Source organism: Quercus lobata, chromosome 3 (assembly GCF_001633185.2).
Source record: "Quercus lobata isolate SW786 chromosome 3, ValleyOak3.0 Primary Assembly, whole genome shotgun sequence".
NCBI lineage: Eukaryota > Viridiplantae > Streptophyta > Magnoliopsida > Fagales > Fagaceae > Quercus > Quercus lobata.
The window spans coordinates 56,786,575-56,802,304 of record NC_044906.1 but is presented as its reverse complement, the minus strand read 5'-3'; the positions used below and the strand labels follow the sequence as shown (position 1 = coordinate 56,802,304).

General features: G+C 48.4%; 1 protein-coding gene across 1 annotated transcript; it reads left to right on the top strand.

The window, feature by feature from the left end:
- The first annotated feature begins 2,633 nt into the window (after positions 1-2,633).
- On the top strand, positions 2,634-9,007 carry LOC115981120. The gene is made up of 3 exons (XM_031103303.1): positions 2,634-3,174; positions 8,187-8,390; positions 8,460-9,007. The coding sequence occupies exons 1-3, from the start codon at positions 2,634-2,636 to the stop codon at positions 9,005-9,007; spliced, it is 1,293 nt and encodes a 430-aa protein (XP_030959163.1).
- Positions 9,008-15,730: the final 6,723 nt, after the last annotated feature.

Sequence of the window (15,730 nt, the reverse complement as noted above, 5' to 3'; positions counted from 1 at the left end):
TCGAACGAGGGAAGGACCAAGATAATTAACGAGAGGGCAGTGTGAACACCTCTCACACGAGTAGAAGCCGCTCGAAGGGGAAAGATCATGCATCCTATAAGCGGAACGAACGAAAGGTTCTACAGCAAGAGATTGATGATTTGAAGAAGAAGCTGTGCCGAGCGCAGCAAAAACGTCCTTCACCCGACTCGGACACTAGCAGTGATGAGGATAACGAATACAGGCGAAGATCAAGAACCCCTCCGAGCGAGACTTTTTCCTATGAGGAAGAGTGGCCTCGCAAACGCAGCCACAAAAGCCCATCTTACCAAGGCCTGGCCAACGATGCCATGAGCAAGGCCCTGGATCGCATCTCCCAGTCGCCGTTCACGCGTAGAATAGAGAGGGCAGTGCTTCCTCGGCGGTTCCATCAACCAACGTTTGCCATATACAATGGTCGGACTGACCCAGTAGAGCATGTAAGCCAATTCAATCAGAGGATGGCCGTCCACTCCAGGGATGAGGCGTTAATGTGTAAGGTGTTTCCGTCCAGCTTGGGACCCATGGCGATGAGATGGTTTGATGCCCTCCAGCCGAATTCCATAGATTCCTTTAAACAGTTGACACAGGCTTTGGTTCCCGCTTCATCACCAGCATTAGAGTCCCTCGGCCCCTCGATTCCCTCCTATCCTTGTCCATGCGGGAAGGAGAGACGCTGAAGGCCTACTCGGACAGATATTGGGAAATGTATAATGAGATAGAAGGAAATTACGATGATGTCGCCATTAGTACGTTCAAAAGGGGCCTGCCGACAGAACATGGCTTAAGAAAGTCCCTCACTGGGAAGCTAGTCACCAGCGTGCGCCAACTCATGGACAGAATTGACAAGTACAAAAGGGTCGAGGAGGACCAGCAGATGAGGAAGGGTAAAGCGAAGGTTGTCCCTCAGGAGAGGAGGGACTTCAGGTCGGACTGCTTTAACAGCAGTAACAGGCCGAGAAGAGACTACGCGGAATAGTCCGGACCTATTGAGGCTCAGGCAGTCCATGCTGTGTTCCGAGAACCATTGCACAAGATCCTAGAGAAGGTGAAGTGCGAACCTTTCTTTCAGTGGCCGAACAGGATGGCGGGTGACCCCTCAAAACGTAATCAGAATCTGTATTGCGCGTACCACCAGGAACCAGGTCACACCACCGATAATTGCAGGAATCTAAAAAACCACTTGGATCGACTTGTCCGAGAAGGGAAGTTGAGGCATCTGTTGCACCGCCCTGAAGGATGGCAGGAACAGTCAAATATTGAAACCAGACAAGGCACACTGAGGCCACCCATTAGCACAATAAATGTCATTCTTGCCGCACCTGGAAGGATCGGTTCCAGCCCTTTTAGAGTAATGTCAGTGGGCAGGTTCCCGACTGAACCGGACGGAAGGGAATCCAAGAGAGCCAGAGTGAGGGCCACGCCATTAATCGGGTTCTCGAAGGAGGACAAGCAAGGAACCCTTCAACCCCACGACGATGCCTTAGTCATCACGCTCAGAATTGGAGGTTATGACGTGAAAAAGGGTGTTAGTTTATCAAGGCAGTGCCGTGGAGGTAATGTACCCTGATTTGTACAAGGGGTTGAACTTGAAGTCAGAAGACCTGTCGCCATACGATTCCCCTCTGGTCAGCTTTGAAGGAAAAATCGTCACCCTGAAAGGCATGATAAGGCTGCCTGTGTAAACAGACTTAGACGTGGTAGAGGTGAACTTCATTGTCGTAGATGCGTACTCCCCCTACACAGCTATCGTGGCCCGGCTGTGACTTCATGCACTAGGGGCTATGCCATCAACCTTGCACCAAAAAGTGAAGTATCCGTCAGGAGGTCAAATCAAAGAAATAATAGGGAACTAAGGAATGGCTAGGTAATGCATGGTGTCGGCAATCTCACGACGACCAAATAGTAAACCTTCCACTTCAGCCGAGAATGGCTTATAGCAATCAATGACCCCGGTCCCAACTGCGGGTGGTGGAGGACCAGCCACGGAGGTGAACTGTGAGGAGCTGGAGAAAGTACTCGTCGGATCAGACCCTGAGAGGTTTTTTCAGATCGGCTCAGAATTACCACCACAGGAGAAGTCAACACTAATTGATTTTCTTCGACGGAATGCGGACGTATTCGCCTGGGATCCCTATGAGGCCCCCGGGGTTGACTCAGATCTCATATGCCATCACCTTAATGTTAACCCGGCTATAACGCCTAAGAAGCAACCTCCTCGGCGGCCGTCAAAAGAACATGCAGACGCTGTGAGAGAAGAGGTCGCAAAATTGAAGAAAGTTGGGGCTATCAAGGAAGTATTCTACCCCGAATGGTTAGCCAATACAGTTGTGGCAAAAAAGAAGAGCGGGAAATGGTGGGTCTGCGTAGACTTCATGGATTTAAACAAGGCCTGCCCAAAGGATCCTTTCCCAATGCCACGGATAGACCGATTGGTAGATGCGACTGTCGAGCACCCCCGAATGAGTTTTTTGGATGCCTTCCAGGGTTACCATTAGATATCCCTGGCTGCCGAAGACCAAGAAAAAACTGCTTTTATCATCCCAGTTGGAAATTATCATTATAAGGTGATGCCCTTCGGCTTGAAGAATGCCGGGTCGACCTATCAAAGGATGATGACTAGGATGTTCGAACAGCAGATGGGTAAGAACGTTGAAGTGTATATAGATGACATGGTGGTAAAGAGCAAATTGGTGGCCGACCACATCAGAGACCTCGGTGAAGTCTTTCAAATTCTGAGAAAGTACAAGCTGCGACTGAACGCATCCAAATGTTCATTTGGGGTGGGATCAGGAAAATTCTTAGGCTATATGGTGACCCACAGAGGAATAGAAGTTAACCCTGACCAAATAAGAGCCATTCATAGCTTGCAGCCTCCTCGGAATCCCAAAGAGGTCCAGAAGCTTATCGGCATGATAGCTGCTTTAAACCGTTTCATCTCCCGCTCAGCGGACAGATGCAGACCTTTCTTCCTCCTATTGCACAAGTGGAAGGGCTTCGAGTGGACTGAGGAGTGTGCTTTAGCTTTCCAACAGCTCAAGGAATACCTCGCCCGACCACCGATTATGTCCAGTCCTGATGCCGACGAGGTGCTGTTCGCATACATCGCAGTAGCCTCTCATGTGGTGAGCTTAGTGCTAATCCGAGAAGACAACGGCACGTAGCGACCTGTGTATTACGTGAGCAAATCGCTGCAGGAGGCAGAGACCTGGTATCTCCCCCTCGAAAAAGCTATCTTGGCCGTCGTACAAGCCACGCGGAAGCTCCCCCACTATTTTCAGGCACATACAGTAGTTGTGCTAACTCAACTTTGTGAGAGTGCCTTTTTCGGGATACTCAAGCCCAAGGATCCTGGGCCTGAATGAAAAGGAAGGATTTGGTGGACCGGGCCTTGATTCACCGCAGCTAACGAGCTGTTTAAGAATCAAGTGAATGCAGAGAATACTCCTGACAATATACAGAAAGACAACAAACAAGGATATCGAGGAGTACCAAAATTAACAACGTAAGTTCAGAAGGAAACAAAGCAGGATTAGCAAAACGATAAAACAAAGAAATAGTGCTTGTGAGGATCCTGGGAATTATTAAGCAGTGTTTCATTAATAAGTTATCTGTTTTGATTACAGAAAGCTCACTAGGACGTGATACAAGGTCCAATCAAGCTCAAAAATTGCAGTCTTGAATGGCTATTTCAGCCTTCAAAACTTGCAAAGTTTGATTCTCGTTGAATCCGAGTATGTGCAATAGTGGCCTTTACAGGATATCGGGAAGCAGTATTTGTTCTTCCCTTAGTATTTTTCTTTCTGCATAGATTTTTCTGATGGTTCTTCCTAGAGAATTTCTTCTTTCTTGTGTTTCTTTCTTTTTTTCTCGCTACTTTCTTCACAACCCGTCCCCTCCTTTTATAATGGAGTTTTTCTGGGTGTCCCGAGTTCCCCTGTTTTGTTCTTTTGCAAACAGAGCATGTTCTGTCCCTGTCGCCTCGGTAAGTCCCTTTGCCGTTTTCTCTCATTCTTTCCTTCTCTTGGTTCTGATTCCTTCGAAAGCTTCTGGTTGGCCATCCTCTTTGGGACGTGCTGAGGTATGCCCTTCTCGGCATCCCCATTTTTGGCGCATTCCTCTTTTCCCTTTCTTTCCTATTTGGGCGGAATCCTGTTCTGCCATTTTTGAAAGTCATTCGTTGCCATTCTTCTTCCCTGTCCTGGTTCCCCGAGGCTCTTTTGCTGTCTGTGCCATGAGAGGTCGCTCGCGTTTCTTGTTTTTTTCTTTTCCTGTCTTCTTTCTACCGATCTGTCCCAGTCTTCCTTTTTATTTGTGCTTGAAGGGATTTGAGGATCCTTGCTTCTTTATATTTTGCCGTGGTCTCTTTTTGGGATGCTTCTTCCCTTTCTGGGCTTCAGGATCCTCTGGGCCTTCCTTTTATCCCCCATGGGTCATCCGTGTCTATTACTTTCGGCTTAGCCTGAGATTTTTCCTTTTGGGCTTGACTTGTTCTTCTGCTTTGCCCTGACCCGTCAAACCTCATGGTCCATTTCTTCCCTGGGATCTCCATCACTGCTACCTCACCAGGGATTTCTTCACTCAGCGGGCCTTCTTCCTTTCCTGGGAATTGAGCTAGCAAATCTGCTATGGCCTGGCTCTTGACAGCCTTGGGAGTTTTTATACCTATATCATATTGTGAGAGCAACACTAGCCATTGTGCTATCCTTCCCGTGAGAAGGGGCTGGTGCAGGAGTGCTTTTATGGGGTGGGATTTGGTCACCAAGAGGATTTGGTGAGCTGAGAAGTACCTCTTCAACCTTTGTGATGCATAAACGATCACTAGGCAGGCTTTCTCTATTCTGGGGTACCTGGTCTCGGTATCCTTGAGTGTTCTGCTTACATAATATATGGGCTGCTCATTTCCTTGGTCATCTTCTTGTCCCAGCAAAGCTCCTATTGCCTGAGAGTTTGATGCTAGGTATAGCAACAGAGGTCGCCCACGTACTGGTGCCTGGAGGGTGGGCAGATGATTCATGATGCCCTGAATTCTTTGAAAAGCTTCCTGCTGCTCCGTTCCCCAGGTAAATTCATTTCTCTTTTTTAATAACTTGGATAGGCCTGCTGTAGCTGAGGCTAAACTAGGTACAAACCTCCTGATATAGGAGACCCTTCCCAGGAAGCTTTTGAGTTCCCTAACAGTAGTTGGTCTTCTCATCGTGGCAATAGCTGTGGCCTTGGCTGGGTCCACGCTTATGCCTTTGTGATGTACCAGGAACCCAAGAAACTTTCTAGCAGACACTCCAAAGGCGCACTTCATGGGGTTCATACGTAACTTGTATTTCCTGCATCTTTCAAAGACTTGCTCAAGAACTTGGAAATGTCCTGTTCTGGTTTTTGACTTGACCACAATATCGTCTACATAATCTTCCATCTCCTCATGCATCATGTCGTGGAAAATGGCTGTCATGGTCCGTTGATACGTAGCCCCTGTATTTTTGAGGCCAAAGGGCATTACAGTGTAGTAAAAGTTCCCAATCGGAGTTCTGAATGCCGTCTTCTCTGCATCTTTGGCTGCCATGCGGATTTGGTTGTATCCACTGTACCCATCCATAAACGAGAACATTGAATTTCCTGCAGCTGAATCTACAAGGAGGTCGATATTGGGCAAGGGGAACTCATCTTTAGGACATGCCTTGTTCAAGTTGCGAAAGTCTACACAGCAACGGATCTGACCATTTTTCTTCTTCACAGGTACAATGTTGGAAAGCCATTTTGGGTGTTGGATGGGTTTGATAAAACCAGCTGTTAGTAATTTCTTGACTTCTTGGACTATTTGAGCTTCTACCTCAGTGTGGAAGACCCTAGCTGGTTGGACTACTGGCCTCATCCCTGGGTCCACATTAAGAGAATGGACTACCAACTTTGGGTCTAGACCTGGCATCTCATCATAGGTCCATGCAAACACATCTCTGTATTTTTGAAGCAAGGTTATCAATTGTTCTCTTTCTTGAGCCACCAATTGACTGCTAATGAAGACAGGTTTTCGGGATCCTGGTTCTGTCCCCAAGTCTACTTCCTTTAATTCTTCCTCAGGCTGAATCTGGGCCTCCTTAACTGGTTCTTCTGGGATTTCTTCTTGGGCCATCATGCAGCTCGGTGGTCCGGGACCTTCCTGCACAATGCATTCGGGTCCCGCGCACCTTCACAAACGATAAATTAGCCTTCCCCCAGGTTCCCGCACCACCACACATTCTCGGGATCCTGAAGAGCTGGGCTCTCTCTTTTGTCTTTTTCTTTCTAGAAGGTTTCTCAGGTCACGGGTGCCCCTTCCTCCTTCTTCTTCTTCTAGGACAGGTGCCCCCGGGGTCCCCAGGGCGGGGTTCTCATCATCTGGCTCCAACTCATCATAAAACATCGTTTCTGCAAAGTTCACTTCTCCCTGGCTGAAAGGATTATGATTGGCAGGGATCCTTATGGGCCTCCCATTCAGTCTCCCTTTAATGCATTGATGGAACGTGGATGGAATAAGGCGATGTTTATGAAGCCACGGGCGTCCCAGCAACACGTGATAAGAAACTTCTGCATTAATCACATGAAATCTTGTCAGAGCTACTATCGGCCCCACCCTTAAGGCTAGCTGCACGTATCCTTCTGTTGACTCTACTGATCCTCCAAATCCTGTTATCTCCATGGGAGTCCCCAGGATCCTTCTGTCAACTAAGCCAACAGCTTCCAGGGTACTTAAGGCTATGAGGTTGAGTGATGCCCCCGTATCCACCAGTGCTCTTCTGACTTGAACGCCGTTTATGGTGGCCATTAGATAAAGGGGTCTACGGTGGTCTGGGTGCTCAATCTCCATGTCTTCATCAGTGAAGGTTATTGCGTTGGTTGTTTCCAGGAAAGCTCGACTAGCATGTGACTCAGCTGTAAAGCATTCCATCCCTGAATCTGCTGCTATGCTCATGAGAGACTCTGTGGCCACCCTCCTTGCTTCTGGTCCGAATCCTAATTGATTGAATAGTGACCTGAACTTGAGATTTTTCTGGAGGGTTCTGACTGTGCTCGGGTGGAAGGATCCTTCAGATTCTCCTGCTTCTGCCGGGTTCCCGTGTATTACCACTGCTACCACCCCTTTTCCTTTGTGGTTAGGTAAGGGGTTCCTCTGCACTTCCGGCTCCTTCTGAGTGAGCTCCAGGGTTCCTTCTCTCAACTTTTTGTGGAAGAGTCTGCGAAGGGTCCAGCAATCCTTGGTGGAGTGCTTGACATAATTATGGATTCTGCAAAATAAAGGGTTCTTCCTTTCTTCTTCTGTTGGTGGCCTGGACACAGTGAATGGCCTGACAACCCCATCTCCAATCCACTTGTCTAGGACATGGCTTAACTCCTCAGCTGTACATGGGATCATTGGTGGTTCCTCAAACACCTTCCCATCTGGTCTCTTCCTTTTCTCTCCTGTTGATGCTGTCATAGCTTGGGATGCGGGCAGCCTTTTTGTTCTCATGGTTTGCGCTGTCCTTCTGGTTCTCTATAGCAGGTCAGCAAACTGTGTGATACATAAATTTTCAAGGTTGAGCCTGTAATCAAAAAGCATGTTGGCTATACAGGTTTCCACGAGCTCCTTTTCTTCATGGTCTCCATAGCAGTCTAAGGACACATCTTCGAATCTTTTAATGAATTGAACAGGATCTTCTCCAGGTCTCTGCCTCACCATTTGCAGGTTCTGGAAAGTGATTTTGTCTTCACCAGGGTAATATTTGGCGCATAATTTTTCCATCATCTCATCCCAGGTTTTGATGGACCCGGGTCTCAGTGTGGTGTACCAAGTGTATGCCCTATCCACTAAGGATTTGACGAATTCCCTTAGACATAATTCTTTGTCTCCTGCATAGGGGCCCATAGTGTGAACAAACCTACTCACATGTTCCACGGCACTTCCGTTCCTTCCATCGAAAGGATGGAACTTTGGGGGTTCGTACCCCTTAGGGTATGGTTTGCCAAGAAGTTCTGGAGGGAACGGGGGATCCCGAGAGAATTGCTTGGGGATCCTTGAGAGTTTTTCCCTTTCTTACTCCAGGAGGGCATTGACGTCTGCCAGTGTCAAGTACTGAGGGTTTAGCCTGAGATTTTTCCTTTTGGGCTTGACTTGTTCTTCTATTTTGGGCTTATTTCATTATGACCCTTTTTAGACCTCAACAAACTTCCGTTGAAATCCGTCCTCCGTAGCGCCGACTACACAGGCAGAATTGCTAAGTGGGGAACGATCCTGGGCGCCTTCGACATTAGATACATGCCTCGCACCGCCATAAAAGGTCAGGTCCTCGCCGATCTAGTAGCTGAATTTGCGGAGCCCACCCTAGAAGGAATGGAAGTGTCAGGATCACCAAGTGCTGGTGAGAAACTAATCAGCACAGTCTCTCAGCATGAACACAATTGGTGAAAAGCACACATTAACGGTGCAGCGAACCAAAGGGGCTCAGGCGTGGGGCTCGTTCTAGTCTCTCCCGAAGGGATAACTATAGAAAAGTCGTTGAGGCTCGGATTCTCAGTCACGAATAACGAAGCCGAGTATGAGGCACTATTGGAGGGGATGTCAATGATTCGGAAATTGGGTGGAAAATACGTAAATATATTCTCGGATTCGAGGCTCATCGTGGGACAAGTAAACGGGGAATTGGGGGCGAAAGATGAAAGAATGAAAGAGTACCTGGCCCGGGCTAAGCACCTGCAGACCCATTTCTACCACTTCCATTTAACGCATGTACCCAGGAGTGGGAACACCCATGCTGATTCTCTCGCAACGCTGACCACCTCTTTAGCTCAGCCCCTTCCGCAGGTCATTTTAGTTGAAGATCTCTGCCGCCCAACAATAGAGAAGGCCAACGAAATTCGGGTACACAACGTCGGGGCAGGACCTAGTTGGATGGACCCTCTAGTGCTGTTCTTAAAGCACGACACCTTACCAGACGATAAGGTTGAGGCCGACAAAATCAGGAGGAAAGCTTCTTGATTCTGGCTGTCCGAGGACTCCAAACTTTACCGATGCTCGTTCTCGGGGCCGTACCTGCTGTGTGTGCACCTAGAGGCAACTGAACTCATCCTAGAGGAGTTACATGAAGGGATTTGTGGAAGCCATATAGGGGGTAGGTCCCTGTCCCACAGGGCCATGATGCTGGGTTACTGGTGGCCGAGCATGCATAAAGAGGCTCTGGAATATGTGAAGAAGTGCGACCAGTGCCAAAGGTTCACCCCGAACATACACCAGCCAGGCGGGGAACTTAACCCACTGTCTAGCCCTTGGCCATTCGCACAATGGGGCCTAGACATACTAGGACCGTTCCCCAAAGCGGCTGGAAACAAGAAATTTCTTCTCGTCGGCACCGATTACTTCACAAAATGGGTCGAAGCTGAGGCGCTGGCAAACATTAGGGACGTCGATGTCAAGAAGTTTGTTTGGAAAAATATTATCACTTGGTTCGGGACCCCGCACACCCTGATCTCGGACAACGGCCTCCAGTTTGACAGCAAAGCCTTCAGAGAATACTGTAATGAGCTGGGAATTATCAATCGATACTCTACACCGGCCTACCCACAGGGTAATGGACAGGCGGAAGCCATCAATAAAACCATAGTGAATGGACTGAAAAAGAGGTTGGACGATGCGAAAGGGAGGTAGGTTGAAGAGTTAGCCCACGTCTTGTGGACATACCGCACCACGCCTCGTAGGTCCACAGGAGAAACCCCCTTTTCATTGACCTACGGAGCTGAGGCTGTCATCCCACTGGAAATAAACTTCCCAACACAGAGGACTACTGCCTTCAACCCCATTGCTAATAACAGCCTTCTGGAAAAAAGCTTGGACCTCCTCGAAGAAAAAAGGGAAAGTGCAATGGTCCACCTAGCATACTATCAGCAAAAGCTCAAACAGGGTTACGACGCCAAGGTGAAGTCAAGGCCATTAGCACCTGGGGATCTAGTACTGAGGAAGGTCCTGGGCACTGCGAGAAACCCTGCATGAGGAAAGCTTGGACCAAACTGGGAAGGCCCATACCGTATCACTTCCGTAGCCGGCATAGGAGCCTACTTTTTGGAAGATTTGGATGAACATGTAGTGCCACGCCCTTGGAATGTAAATAACCTGAAAATGTACTGTTATTAATGAAAGACATCATTCTTGACGCCGTATTACTGTACATCCATTTTCACTAAGTGTTAAACAGAACCCAAGTCCTGCCTGGCTCCTCGGACCACAGACTTGGGGGAAATTAACATCCCAGCGATTTTCACTAAGTGTTAAACAGAACCCAAGTCCTGCCTGGCTCCTTGGACCACAGACTTGGGGGAAATTAACCTCCCAGCTATTTTCACTAAGTGTTAAACAGAACCCAAGTCCTGCCTGGTTCCTCGGATCACAGACTTGGGAGAAATTAACCTCGCAGCAATTTTCACTAAGTGTTAAATAGAACCCAAGTCCTGCCTGGCTCCTCGGACCACAGACTTGGGGGAAATTAACATCCCAGCGATTTTCACTAAGTGTTAAACAGAACCCAAGTCCTGCCTGGCTCCTCGGACCACAGACTTGGGGGAAATTAACATCTCAGCCATTTTTACAAAGTGTTAAACAGAACCCAAGTCTTGCCTGGCTCCTCGGACCACAGACTTGGGGGAAATTAACATCCCAGCAATTTTCACTAAGTGTTAAACAGAACCCAAGTCCTACCTGGCTCCTCGGACTACAGACTTGGGGGAAATTAACATCCCAGCGATTTTCACTAAGTGTTAAACAGAACCCAAGTCCTGCCTGGCTCCTCGGACCACAGACTTGGGGGAAATTAACATCCCAGCGATTTTCACTAAGTGTTAAACATAACCCAAGTCCTGCCTGGCTCCTCGGACCACAGACTTGGGGGAAATTAACCTCGCAGCGATTTTTACTAAGTGTTAAACAGAACCCAAGTCCTGCCTGGCTCCTTGGACCACAGACTTGGGGGAAATTAACATCTCATACATTTTTTCTAAGTGTTAAACAGAACCCAAGTCCTGCCTGGCTCCTCGGACCACAGACTTGGGGGAAATTAACATCTCAACGATTTTTACTAAGTGTTAAACAGAACCCAAGTCCTGCCTGGCTCCTCGGACCACAGACTTGGGGGAAATTAGCCTCGCTGCCATTTTGTTTAATTATCGACTATCATTTTTTACACATTCATTCACTCCTGCTTGGTTTTCAACAGTTAATGGCAGAATAGAGATCCATTCATGAGGAAAACAGAAGAGAAAGTAAAACAACAAGAATAGAAGGAAACGACACCTTTCATTAAAATCCAAAAGCGATCCTTTTACAAACGTTAACAAGACAAAATATAAAGGGTTTAACAAGTAGAATCCTACACTACTTTCCTAAATCTGAACCCTGAGTAGGCCCGGTTTGGTCGTCTGCTACCTGGGGCTCCGAAACAGTCTCTTTAGCCTGGGTAACCACCTCCCTGATGGAAAGACTGTCCTCGGGCAACTTGTCCTTCACGGCCGGCTGCGCAGCCTCAGCTTTAGGCATAGAGGAGTCCGAGGCTAAAGCCTTCGTTGGGAGAGGCTCTTCAGGGGCAACCCCATCAGGGATCTCACGAATGTCCTCTGGAAAAAAGATATTCTCAGCTTTCCTAAGATCGGAATCCGCTGGGACTGCTGCCCGATCCAAGGCTACGCCCCAAGATAGAGTGATGTATTCCCTGCATACAGTGGCCACCTCCTCGGCCAGCCTGACCTCAGTGTCCCTGACTCCGCGATCATAAGAGGTTGCCACTGCTTTCTCGGCCGCCTCCCTAGCCAGACGGGCCTCCCCCTTGACCTTCGCAAGCTCGGCCTTGAGATCTGAAACCGCCTGCTTCTCTGTCACGAGATTTTCCTCGGACTGGCGGAGCTGTAGGCGCAGATCCTCAGCCTGCTTAGTGGCGTTTTTAAGGCCGACTTCTACTGCAGGGCCTCGGCCAAGAATGATGCCTGCCTTCGCTGGGATTCCCACAGGGTCGCATCCCAAGAAATTGGAGCGCCGTCCAGTTCGAGCCGTGGTGACCAGATCCGCTGTTCCCTCCGAATAGCCGCTTCATCTCGGCTCTCAATAGACTTAGTCCTCTTCTCTTTAGGCTCTTTGGTCTCTTTGCCTTTCTTTTGAGACTTGGCTTTTTCCTGGCCAACCTCGCCCTCCTCCAATTCCTTCACAGGCCTTTTTCGCCTCAAGTTGGGCATAGGCTGCAGTGCTGCATCCGATGTGGGAGGAAGAGGAGGAGCCTTGTAGGTCAGCTGCTCCTTCGGGACATCTTTGGAGGACTGCCCTTTGTTCCTATTGGAGAGGAGGCCCCTGAGACCAGACCTTTGTTTCAGGTCCATTCCCTCTTCTTCAAGCTCTAGGCTGGTATTAACTTGTGCGATTGCTAAACCAAGATCAGGGGCTGCCGAGGCGCGGTCTAAATCTGAATCAGAGTCCGAGAGCTCTACTGGCTTGGCCGACACCTCTCCCTCCTCGGCGAAATGGAACTGGTCTATCTGCTCTTCCTAAGACGAGTGCGAGGAACCGGCTTCTTCTGCTGGGACAACTACTGCGGGAAAAGCACGTTGAGCGGGCAGCTGGACGGGAGGTAAATCTCTCGAAGCGAGAAAACCTGGTACGGAGACGTCGATTCGTGCTAATCGTGGACTGCCTGCCCTGATTGCTTGGCCGGCCTCCACTAGAGCACGAGTAAGGGGCTCGTAGTCCAAAATCAGAGGTGCGGCCCGCAATTGCCCGTCTGCACTCACGTAAATCTCAGACCTTAGAAGGAAATTGAGTGCTTGGATGTTGACCAAACTTAGCCGAGGAGTTGTATGCGCCTTGTCTGCAAAGCCCAAAGAGAGGGTTATGTTAGTCCAAGGAGGCAAACAAGCAAAGTCAAAATTGAAACGAAGAAAAGAAAGATCAAAACTAAGATCCCTTCCAAGGGATCTAACTCTATGGTGTCCCACCTGGTTTTCCTGCCCTGACTGGGCAGTGAATACCATCGTGCCATTGTCCGGAGACGATCAAAAGGTCGTCCTTCAATCCTTTGTTGGACTTGGGAAGGCAGGATATCAACCTCACCTCATCGGACCTGGACTTCAAGTAATATGAGTAGCCGAGGCTGTGCAATTCATATAGATGAACCACGTCATGCCATGTAAGGCCAAGGTTCATCTGATTGTTTAGGACCTCTACGCACCCCAGAATCCGGAACATATTTGCGACGCATTGGTGAGGGGCCAACCTATGACCACGCAAATAATCCCTAGTTATCCTCCCCATAGGGATGACCATTCCTCCTTCCACGAAGGCTATCACTGGAATGGCAACCTGCCCCGTTCTCCTTTTGATTAAGACCTCCTCCAGAGAACAATACTCTAGACCTACCTTCGGCGGAATACGGTATTTAGCCCTGAAGCTTTCTATACCGGCCGGGGAATTTACCAATTTGTCAAGCTTACCCATCCCCCTAATCCTAGGTGACGCGAAGACGAAGTAATATGAGTAGCCGAGGCTGTGCAATTCATATAGATGAACCACGTCATGCCATGTAAGGCCAAGGTTCATCTGATTGTTTAGGACCTCTACGCACCCCAGAATCCGGAACATATTTGCGACGCATTGGTGAGGGGCCAACCTATGACCACGCAAATAATCCCTAGTTATCCTCCCCATAGGGATGACCATTCCTCCTTCCACGAAGGCTATCACTGGAATGGCAACCTGCCCCGTTCTCCTTTTGATTAAGACCTCCTCCAGAGAACAATACTCTAGACCTACCTTCGGCGGAATACGGTATTTAGCCCTGAAGCTTTCTATACCGGCCGGGGAATTTACCAATTTGTCAAGCTTACCCATCCCCCTAATCCTAGGTGACGCGAAGACGAAGTAATATGAGTAGCCGAGGCTGTGCAATTCATATAGATGAACCACGTCATGCCATGTAAGGCCAAGGTTCATCTGATTGTTTAGGACCTCTACGCACCCCAGAATCCGGAACATATTTGCGACGCATTGGTGAGGGGCCAACCTATGACCACGCAAATAATCCCTAGTTATCCTCCCCATAGGGATGACCATTCCTCCTTCCACGAAGGCTATCACTGGAATGGCAACCTGCCCCGTTCTCCTTTTGATTAAGACCTCCTCCAGAGAACAATACTCTAGACCTACCTTCGGCGGAATACGGTATTTAGCCCTGAAGCTTTCTATACCGGCCGGGGAATTTACCAATTTGTCAAGCTTACCCATCCCCCTAATCCTAGGTGACGCGAAGACGATTTACGAAAGGAATAATGCCGGAAAAGGCAATGGAAAAGGAATGTACACTTACGGGTGAGGAACTTGCAGGAAATCTTCAAGGGGACGATTGCGAAGGCTTGAACGCTTTAAAGGGGAAAGTGCGGGAGTGCTCTGAGTGCTTGAGTGCTTGTCCAAAAATGAGAAGGAAATGCCTTTGAAAATCTTATGTATCCGGGAGAAGTTGGACAGACATACTCCCACCTAGAGAAACGGAAATGATCCCAACCGTTGATCTAACATCCAACCGTCGGATTAAAAAGATATAAAACCGCTAAAAGTAATAATTAGCGCCTCATGGGTCATTAAACACCTCCGTCATTAATGAGTCACGTGAGAAGCATACCGCCGCACGGGTGAGGCAGGAATCCACAATAAATAGTCCTATGAATGTCAAAATCCCGCCTTTCCTCCTCGGACAAGAAAGAAGGAGCCGAAATTTTGAGGGGCTATTGTAGGGGTAAAATTCCCAAAGCCAACAATGGGCCTTGGGCCCCGCACGGAGCCCAACCACGACCCAAAGGTAAAGCTCATGGCCTAATCCTGTGGAGCCCAGTTTGTTTTAAAAGACGTCTGAGGAGGAATGTCTCCTCGGACACACAAATATGGGCCCAATGTGGGCCCCCTCCACAGTGAAGAACCATCCCAGACAAACGTGGGTAGTAGGATGAGCCACACACAGCAGGAAAGAGGAAAAGGTAAGACGTCCAGAGAGAAGCCACAACTGCCGCATTAAATGCAAATAAACTACTTTTTCAGCCGCATTAATGTGGAGAAGACAGGCGAACAGTGTTACATTGGCCAGTGCAACTCACTGAAAGATAAGGTGGATATCCGATGGGACAGACACTCAAGTGAAGGTCCAGATGGTTAACAAGTGTAAGGTCCTTATCAAATCAAGGAGACTATATAAGAGAAGGAGATCCCCATGCAGAGGGGATCGGAGAATTTAGAGAAAAGAGAGAGAGAGAGAGGTGAAAGAATTCTGTAGTCTGTAACCAGAGCAAGAGGTGCCATTATACGTCTCCTCGGATTGGTATCCTGTAAACTTAAATGGAGTATTCTCACGTTCAGACTATTATATGGCGTTCAACTAACTAACATTCACTTCGTCCAGTCCTAGTTCTGTAACCCGCTCTCTACAAATTCATTGTCTAGGGACTTTTGGGCCAGAACCACTCACTTGCTGGGCCTGGGCCCCAAAAACCGCCCCTACAACACCATTTAAAATTTGGACCCTAATGTTACATATCATTTTGATTTAAGTCATTCCATCTATATGTTGTGATGACGTGTTCGTTAATTGCTACCTCAAATCAAAACTGCATATTATGAATCCAAAATTTGAAGCAAAAATGTGTAATTTTAAGTGTGTAAATTGCATACTAGTCTATATTTCATTAC

Bases quoted from the DNA above. Each gene is read 5' to 3' on its own strand.
- LOC115981120 (XM_031103303.1), top strand. From the start codon at position 2,634: ATGACTAGGATGTTCGAACAGCAGATGGGTAAGAACGTTGAAGTGTAT. The intron at 3,175-8,186 runs GCACGTAGCGAC...GACCCTTTTTAG, and splicing joins GCTAATCCGAGAAGACAACG to ACCTCAACAAACTTCCGTTG. The intron at 8,391-8,459 runs GTGAGAAACTAA...TTAACGGTGCAG, and splicing joins GTCAGGATCACCAAGTGCTG to CGAACCAAAGGGGCTCAGGC.